The 10305-nt window shown below is 32.6% G+C and overlaps 2 protein-coding genes across 2 annotated transcripts; one reads left to right on the top strand and one right to left on the bottom strand.

Annotated features, from left to right (window-relative positions):
* Window positions 1–1277: 1277 nt before the first annotated feature.
* On the top strand, window positions 1278–3863 carry LOC106115665 (uncharacterized). The gene is made up of 5 exons (XM_013309114.1): window positions 1278–1559; window positions 1734–1925; window positions 2077–2212; window positions 2810–2951; window positions 3407–3863. The coding sequence occupies exons 1-5, from the start codon at window positions 1422–1424 to the stop codon at window positions 3579–3581; spliced, it is 783 nt and encodes a 260-aa protein (XP_013164568.1). The 5' UTR covers window positions 1278–1421; the 3' UTR covers window positions 3582–3863.
* Window positions 3864–5834: 1971 nt separating this feature from the next.
* Window positions 5835–9322, bottom strand: RabX4 (RAS oncogene family member RabX4). Its single transcript, XM_013309108.1, has 5 exons — window positions 9123–9322; window positions 8271–8470; window positions 7893–7985; window positions 7530–7643; window positions 5835–7240 (listed from the first exon to the last, which is right to left on the bottom strand). Exons 1-5 carry the CDS (start codon window positions 9244–9246, stop codon window positions 7157–7159), a joined length of 615 nt encoding a protein of 204 aa, XP_013164562.1. The 5' UTR covers window positions 9247–9322; the 3' UTR covers window positions 5835–7156.
* Between the last annotated feature and the right edge of the window lie 983 nt (window positions 9323–10305).

The raw sequence follows: 10305 nt of genomic DNA, 5'->3' as shown, positions 1-10305 counted from the left end.
CTTGTTTGATTTTTATTTAACTTATCTATATATTACGTTTTTTATATATACACGCGGACGGAGTCGCGGGCCACAGCTAGTTAACAATATTTTTTGGTAATTAACTAATTTTATTATTGGATATACTAAATACTACTATATAGTTAGATATTAGTATCACTAAAAGTTAGTAATCACATTAACATTGAATATTTACGTAGCAGATGTGACACCGATTAAACAAGTTTAAAGGACAAGTAGTAAAGAAAGTCTCGTCAGTAATAGCGTACTGTATGCATATTTAGTGTTGTTTGTCTCTAGCGTACACGTCATAAGTACATGCCGGAGAGAGGGGGGGTCAGTCAATGTCAGACCTATGGACCGGCAGCACGTGTCGGTACGTGAACGAACCAAATATAACGCAACGAATGGTAAAGATTGGAATATCTCGGATATAAATAGGAGGATAGGAACATAAATGTAATTTTTGGAACACACATAGCGCTGGATTCGATCACAGGGCTGAAATAATTTTAACTAGGCTTTAGGAGTACGTTTATGAATGTTTCAATTCAGGGATATGACGATAAAACGCGATTAGTTTAAGTCTCCAACGATGAAGTGAAAGTAGGGTAGAGATATAAAGTAATAAGATCGGCTTATGAATATTAGATTAATTAATATTAAGAAGCGCACATCCAGTGTTTAATATTCAATACCATGAACGTTGGATTAGACAGAGACAAATATTGTTTTGTTTGTTGAAAAATTCTTTAAAAAAAACTTTTGCTTAACTTAGAGTAGAATACTTTGAACATATAACATCAGGTGAGCCTTTTGCCATCGTATTCCATAAACACAACATGTCATTGCGAACTAGGAATTATCATAGAGGGTGCATAGACTTGATTGCTTGACAAGGTTGTCTGAACCTGTGGATGAGTCAAACTAAGTTATGACCGCTCACTAGCGTCTTTCTGTTCAAAAATGTCACAAGATCCTCTTTGTACTGTAGCTGTCCAGTCTTTTCTTGTTTTATGTTATTTTCTATGATAATTATGTTTTGTATGTATTCAGACTGAACCAACCACGATAGCAGCGCCTCTCACCGGTTCAGTGAGGATATTGTTTGACTATAAAGAATATACTTTTATATAAAAAACGATTTAACTGTGCCGGTTTTTAGGGATTTTTTAAACCAATTAATAATTGAGGTAAAGTTCGTCGAAATCAAAGAGTATATAAAATGATGGTCGAAATAATTATTGATTGATTCGGAAAATGCAATACTCGTTATTCTTTGCTGTATGTAATCTGTATCTGTACCCCATTTGTAAAACGCAAAACGATTGTCAAGAAGACGAAATTAAAATCTAAAATTGAGCCGAAACTCAAGAAAAAACAAACAGATCACTGATCGGCTTATTACATAAATATTAAAAATGTGGAATAAATTGCAAGACTCGCCCCCGTTTTATCTGCACTTTTCACAGAACAATGGCTACGAGATATCAGTAACCGATTACATTACATTGTACACTGTTAATGTTTTGGAAAATGAATTTATGGCAATATTGAAGGTTTGTTTTAGTTAAATACATACATCTAATCATGGATATGTTTTTAGTGTGTTATTTTATCTAATTCAATTCATATTTTCCTCATATATAAAATGACTCACTATAACTGTGTAATATTAAAATATTTTTCAACTATCTAAATAAAATGCTATACTATGTGGTTTTTATCAATAGGAAAGTAATCCAAATCTGGAAATAACTGACGAGGAGTGGATCGATAATGGAGTTAACATGGTTTCAAACTTTGATAATATGTTTGACTTAATAATAAGCACTGCAGATGGACATTTAAAACTTTATATTTGCAAAGTTTTTGCTTATCCATTTAGACTGAAGTTAACATTACATGAAGCTCCCAAAGAAATTGTAAGTAAAGATTTTTGAGCTTTAAATTTGAATAATAACAAATTCTTTTGTACTTAGTTACATTAGCCGAGGTGTTGGGTGTGTATGAATGATGTAAACTTATTAGCTTGGACAGTGAAAGAGGTATTAAATAACAGTTGGGAATATTTAGTTCTTTCAGAAAGTTACTCAGCATCTTCTCAGGACTATTATAGAGCTTCGCACTGTTGAACAAAAATTGCGAGTTTCTTTAAAAAAGAAAGATGATGAAATAGATCAGTATAATAGGAGAGGATATAAAATAGAAAGTAAGTAAATTATCTTTTCTTGGTCATGTGTTTTTCAACAATTTTACTCAGTGTTTTAAATTAATTATGATGATTAGTTCATTTCATTTATTTTGAACAGTTTATTTTAATAAATATGTACTTATTAGCTGTCGCCTGTGACTCCGCTCGTATGAAAATAAAAATAAACTTTGTAGACTGTGTTCTTCCATAATATGTTCTACATCTATGTCACCTGCCTGAGATACCTTCTAACAAACATCCATCTATCCATCATCATCAGCTCACCATTCATCCCCACCGAGGGGCTCGGAGCCTACTTTAAGTTAAGGGTGATTAGGCCATAGTCAACCATGGGGGCCAAGTGCGGATTGGTTGACTTCACACATATCCTTGAATTTCTTCTTAGATATGGGCATGTTGCATCACGATGTTTTCCTTTACCGTAAGAACGTCGGATAAATGTACATATGTAAATCGGAAATCGAAAAACACATTGGTGCATGGTGGGATTCGAACCCAGGACCTGCAGATTGCTAGTCAAGTGCTTGACCCCTGAGCCACGGATGCTCTCCATCTATCCATCTGTTAAAATTTTTGAATATCAATAATTTACAGAATATAGAAGGACAGCAGTATTTAATGACATGGAATATTTGGAAGAGCATGATGTTTTTCGAAGAAACATTGATGTGCCGGAAGACATTCCTGTCAGTTTACTTGAGAAAAAGGAAGATAATAATGAAAATCTGCCTGAAGCGTGAGTGTACCTTGGATTTTTTAAATAATATTTAATTTAAAGTAAACTTATATTGGGCAAATACATAAATTTTTAATTCATTAAAGAAAACACTTAACAATGCTTTTAGTAAATAACTCTCTCTCTCTTCTTCGTTGTTGCAGTTTTTTCAGACTAGTTGTGACCACCAAGTGTCAGTGATCAGTATTAAGTAACTAGCTGTCTGATAAAAAAAAATTAGTAGCCTATGTGTTCTTTCAGACTATGTTCTACGACTAAGCCAAATTTCAGAGATCCACACAGCCATTCCGGAGATTCCTTCAAACATCCATCCATCCATTTAAACATTCGCATTTATAATATTAGTAAGATATGGGCTTTTTTCTATCAAATTAATCGAAGGATAATCTGTAAAGTTGAAAGCAATGTCAGAAAATAATGAAAAAATAAAATAAAAAATGTAAAAATAATTACAGGAAAGAAGAAGGAGATGGTACTCAAGATCTCGAAGTTAAACAAGAAGCATCTGAAGCAATGGAAGCCGAAGCTACACAAAGTTTATCAAAAATTGAAATCAATGAAGAAACAAAGAGTGAACCGGAAAATACTGATAGTCCTTTGAAAAAACGGAAAAAGGGGTTGAATTTGTAAGATGAATAATGCTATTTCGGACTTTATTTTAAGGTACTTAAAGGTGATTTTATCTTATTTAATATTCTTTTTCTATGTGCTAAATAAGCATATATGTTAATGGGAAATTATGATCTCTTGTATATCTTATACAAAATCTATTTATTTTATAAGAAAAAATCGCTTTTTTATTTTATTACGTCATGTATTTTTTTTTGTTATTTTTTAAATTTTATATACAATTTTTTTATTATATGCATTGCATTCTATGTAATCAATGATATGGTTTTTGAAAAGGAAACTGAAGTTTTTTTTTTTTTAAATGAAATGTTTATTATTTTTATGTTAATTTAATATTCAAGATAACAGGCATTTTAAAAACACATAGTATAAATGTCTTAAAAATTAAAGTTTTAAGATTTTTTAATGTAATGATTTTCATATAATTCAATCGGAATATATTATAAGAATTTTTATCACTTTTGCTAATGTTAAAGACACTATGAAATTAAACTTTTTAAAATTAAATATTGACGTAATCACACGCATAGTATAAGTGCTTAATCATTTATTAAGTAGATATTAGTAAGTAGAAAACCATTTAGTGGATAATATTAATCATTTTAAACCTATTAATCGTATCAGCAGTTATAGACATCAGAGTTAGGCCGGGACTCCACCAAAGTGGAGACGAGCGAAGAGATGTTTTTTAAACAATCGATAGAAAGTGTTATTGACACATCTCTCCGCTCAGCTTCTGTAGAGATCACTGTGCGGGGAGATTTGTAATATTTGTAAGGCGCGATAGAAGCGGAGACGCGCAGTGGAGACAAGAGATGTGAGCACATCACATACATCTCAGCTTTGGTGGAGTCGCCCGAGCTGAAAAACATCACTTCTCGCACAGCACACCGCTAACATCTCTGCTTTGGTAGAGTCCCTGCTTTAAAGTAGTTGACTATAGCCAAGTCACCCTTAGGGGAGGCTCTGAGTCCCTTAGTGGAGATGTATAATATGATGATAAAATCATATTATTAATACCATTGCTTAGTACGAACTTTTTTATTAAATATGTACGTATATAGCTGATGTCAAAGTCATTAAATTATTACAAATAAGTTTTTCAAATTCTGCTTGACCTTTTTACGTGTGCGTAGTGTAGCGTAGTGTCTTTTTGTGATAAGTTCGACTTATTTTAGTCATTTTTATAAGGTAGTTATTAGAATAAATGTGACATTTTGATGTTGTATTCGGATTGTATTGACGTGTTTTTTGTAGGTTAGGTTTCTTATTTATAATCGTCTTATTGTAATGCATTCAATATAATATTTAGACATTAAAAATGTGTGTTTTATTTTACCCACTTTTGGTATACTGCTAAATTTTTTTGGATAGCAAATTTTGTTATACATCATAAGGACAGGGGACTTAGAGATTTGACAATTCACCAAGATTCAATTTTATATTCATGCCTTTTTTGAAGGGGTACGAAGTGACCTCAATGGTAAATATCGAAAAGAAAAAAAACACAAGCAAAAACATATTTTAGTAAGTCAAAATATAGTGAAAGGGATAGGGAGTGACATACTATAGACAAGTTTCAGTTAATTGTCAGTGGAAACTTTAAGGTAATTACAAATTGTAACAAATGGTAACTGCACGGGTAATATAATTAACTTTTTTAGCCGACTTCAAAAAGGAGGAGGTTATCAATTCGTCTGTATGTTCTTTTTTATTTGTATAAACGACGTAAGTACGACCCTGGTGCTCCGATTTGATTTTTTTTATTAATTAACACTTAATTCGACGAAATTTCGCTGTAGCAAAGTAACTGTTTTTTTTAGTAAAGTCATACGTCATTTTCTCTAAACAAGTTCAGTAGATTTTTTTTAATTAGTTGTTCGTGACACTGGACACCATCGAATTAAGGGTTAATCGGAATCAAGAACTAAAGAAACGATCATTAAGTAGACGTATGATTTTAAACGCTGACATGTTAAATATATGCTTAGAGATTGCATTATAACATCTGCAAGCTCGTTCTAGTAACTGTTCTCCCGGTACGTGCTCTTAACTCGCGGTGTATAAATGTTAAGTTCACGCTTACGAAGCCTACTCGTGGGTACCATGATGCCTACTTTTTCGAGTAACTCGGGACAATCGATCGCCTTTTACAATATTGTTAAGGAAAACTAAGTCTGCCACACGCCTCCTCTTCTAGCGGTAGGATAGGAGTGAAGCGGTTTGGTAGGATAATAAAACAAAATGTTGTGTATGTCAATTTATTCAGAATCGAAGTTTACGAAATAAATACGATGTCCCTCAATTAACAATTACAGCTATGTAACCGTTGGCTTACACTGCAAAACATGAAATTATCTCCCTCATTTTCCTAGAAATAAAAAGAGATAACCATCTTTTCGTATAGGTTTTTTAAATTCCCCTAAATATCTTGTTTGTGAATGAGTTTTTGCTTTATGACAATTTACAATTGTCTCAAATCTGGATGACGTATTAGTATATGTAAGGCAGCGCATCGATGCGTGCAATTTACAATCTTTATAGACAAGCTTTCCCATTTTAAACCCTTTTTCCACTAAGGAACCAACACGGTGCCCTTTATATTAGCAATCAACACGTGCGTAGCTAATCGCTTGATGCAAAAAGGTTTTTATTGATTATATAGAGAACTCTGACAGTTTTGTTTCATAATTGTTTGCATATAGTTTTAAAAATTAAACTATCAGAGATCATCATATCAAAATCGAAGTATCACCAAATGCCACAGTCAAATTTATTAAAAACATTCAACTATATAGATAACAAAGTCATAGACAACAAAAGTCTTTTCCACTAACATTGTATGAAGCTTAACTAAATATTTCGTAGCAAGTAACTACAAAACTTGATAGAATACTACAAATTCTGAAAATGTGCAAGATTCATAATAGCCAAGCGTCTTATGCCTGTACAGATATTAAAACTAACGGTGATTTTTCACTATAGCAACACATTGCAACAATACTGCCATCCTTTTCATTCTTCATAAATAAAAAAGAGATAGCAATAATGTTCTTACGTTACGATAGTGTCACTGTAATAACTACTTCTGTTCTATCAAATACTATAAAAACTAAGTTATTAATTAGATTTATAATTCACGATGAATTTTGAAATGTTTCGTAGTGACTTGCAATGAAAATCTTACGATCATGTTAACATCCTAAGCGTAATTTACGTTTGATTTTTATAACAGTTTATTTAAAGAAGAACTTTATTACACGTAAAATGTTAACAAGATTTTCTGTACAATATCCAAACCAATTTCGCAACAGACACCAAACAATATTTAAATACATTCACATACTTCGCAACAATATAGTTCATTTCCAAGTCTCACAGCAAATACAGATTTAATTCCATTTGACGTTTACCGAGTTAAAGCTATAGGAAATCTTACGCAGCTTATGTTGTGCAATGCGTAAAGACGCAAAAAGATCTTGAAAATGAACTTTACTCAATCCTTTAATATTCACATTCTTCGTGTCTTCTGTCTGTTGCTTCCAGTCAATTGTTTCAAGCTTCTAGAAGTCAAGTTAACAGCTGCACTTTGAAACATCGCTCTCAGAATCTGAAGGCTTGATAACATTCTCCCTCTCCTTTAATTCAAATGCATCCGCCTGTAAATATTAAACAATACATAGTTGATCTAATATTTGACTATATTTCACGAGTAAAGCAAAACGTTTAATTTTGTACAAGAGAAGGGGCAAACGAGAACACACGGGAACACCGAGGTGATCAACGACACCCATGGACATCTGCAACACCAGAGAAACTGCAGATGCGTTGTCAACATTTAAGGAAAGGTTAGGCCCACTTCCTGAAGCAATGTTTAATTCCACGCGGTTTTCGTATAATAGGAAAAGAAATATATAGAAACTAACTACTTTTTACGGACAGCGTTACCTTAGTATATCTGTATTCCCTTATTTTTCTTGCTAAAGTAATAAAGGCTTCCTCTATATTAATGTTGTTCTTACAAGATACTTCGAAGAATGGCATATCAAAGTCATCAGCAATCTGAAACATAATAAATTAAATCATGGCATTATTTCTATGTTAACACTAGTTGGTAAAAAAAAACTTAATATGTAGCCTATCTCATATTACAGACTATGTTCTACATCTGTGCTCAATGAGATCGAGATCCTCTGAGATGTTCTGGATACTTTCTAACAAACATCCATCCCTCTATGTAAACTTTCGCATTTATTATATTAGTAAGAAGTAAGATTATTCTATTAACGCTACATAACGTGTCTTTTTTACCTTTTGACCTCTCTCCCTGGGAACAGCGCGGTGGTTCTCATGCACGTCACACTTATTGCCAACTAATACTTTGATAACATCTGGAGACGCGTACTAAAATCAAATAATACAAAACATTATAGTTATAACGTTTTATGGGGTTTGGAGTTACAAACCCCATAAAAATACATATTCAAAAGAAATACTGGATGTCTGTCAGATTTGAAACAAAGAAAATATTTGTTATGGGTAGTATACCTATATAGAAATGAGTACATGATAAAGAAAATGTTATGGAAGAATTACATTTCTAAATGAAAGATTGCGGAATCTATTTTGTCAGGCGTTAGGTTTTTAAAATGGGAGCGTTTTAGGAAAAAATCAAATTGAATAACTTACCTCTTGAATATTCCTCAACCAATAAGATAAATGGTTAAATGATTCGAGATTAGTTATATCGTACATAAGGATTATACCCATGGCACCTCGGTAATACGCCGTAGTAAGAGTTCTGAACCTTTCCTGGCCAGCAGTGTCCCAGATTTGTAGCTTTATTGGCACCCCATCCAAATTGATGATCTTTTGTTTGAAATCTATTCCTGTAATTATTAAACGATTATTTATAACATTTCTTGAGATTGTGAAACGTTAAATATACTAGTATCTAACATTATTTTGTTTTAAAAGAAAAAAAATCGCAAATTGACAAAAAAATTGACTATCGCTTTAGTACAATTAAAAAAAAAACAGCAAATTAACAGCGAACACATTAAATTAAGGGAATAATATTATGAGTTCGACGCGCAGGGGTTATTACAGTTCATTCAGTCAACATAACTACACTAGCTATGTGCTATGCAACGCAGTAGTAAAGGTCTTGTCTAGTCGTAGGACTAGAGATGTTCAAAGAAAATATATGACTTTACGAGCAGTAAATGATACAGTGCGTAATCCGGACAAAAGAGATTTATTAAGTCCATGTCATAAAACTTGTCTTATAAAAGAAAGCAATATAAATAAACTACAAATTAACCTCACGTGACATTTACGAACGAATAAAACATTTAATATATTCACAAGAAAACTATTCGGTATAATATTTAATGCGAGACTTTACATCAAACAGTCCATTGTTCGCTTCGATATTTCCGCACTGGAAACTATAATTCTGACTCCGTTATAACCAGAAGGGAAGTTAAGCACAGCATCACCTAACTAACAAAGGCTCGTAAAACTAAAATTCTCACTTACCTATTGTGGATATGTAAATATCGTAATATCTCTCGTCACAATATCTGTGCACTATGCAAGTCTTGCCTACATTCGAATCACCCAAAACTAATAGTTTGTACGTCGCTGAGAAGTCTAAAGCCATGATTTTTGTTTACTTTGCTGACGAACGCGGGTGGTAGCTCAAAACATCGGTCGAACTGTCAAAGTGAGAAAAATCAATGAAGGTCAGTGCGCATGTGCGGCTTACCCTCCCCGCAACAAGTCACTATGTAGTTAATGTCTGTTTCACACGAAGGCAGCACACTGAATAGACTATAGACAGTAGACAAAGAAGTAACAACTATAGAACGCAAACTTACCGTTACAATTATGTTCTGTCTCGGCGTATGCGTGCAGTATCCCACAATATTACTGCTACACTGTGCAACCCTTGTGTGAAATAGACATAACACGGGATGATAAATATCTCTGGCGACAAGTTAATCTGCGAGTTCAAACATACATTGTATTAATGTGTTTTCTATATTACAATACATTAGTCTTTACGAAATCATATTACACAGATTAAATAGAGAGGTTTTAATGCGCTGTCTTGGCTGGCTTAATTGGCTTACATCCAAACAATAAAAAAATTTACTGCACCAAGTTATAATATTCTACTAAAATATAAACTTTTTGCTGGAGTAAAAGTGTACTCTTTGGTGATATAAAGTGCAATATAAACTTAAATATGTAATCATAAAATTATTAAACCTTAATATTATTAGGAATATGAACAAAATTCCATGAATCTTAAATAACATAATAAAACACTAGAAATTCGACCTTATTGCTACATGATAAAGCATATAATTTCACATGTACATATGTTAGATCTTACAAGTGCTAGGCAATTTCTTCAATTATAGCAAATTTACTATCTTCGCATGTTGTTATGATTACAATGTAGATGTCCAAGAGAATTGTAAAATTACTTCAAATATATGTTAACTGGTGGGGAAAGCTCATTACATGAATGTACTTTTATGATGTCTTACTTTGTTCAAATCGTCTAAATCTTACTAATATTATAAATGGAATGGATGGCTGGATGTTTGTTATATCTCCAGAACGGCTGCATAGATCAAATTGAAATTTGGGATAGATGTAGATCATAGTCTGGAAGAACACGTAGTTGCGGGCAATAGCTATTAAACAGTAA

This window comes from Papilio xuthus, unplaced genomic scaffold (assembly GCF_000836235.2).
Source record: "Papilio xuthus unplaced genomic scaffold, Pxut_1.1 DF827777.1, whole genome shotgun sequence".
Lineage (NCBI taxonomy): Eukaryota > Metazoa > Arthropoda > Insecta > Lepidoptera > Papilionidae > Papilio > Papilio xuthus.
Note: the sequence above shows the minus strand (reverse complement) of the source record. Positions and strands in the feature narration are given on the sequence as shown.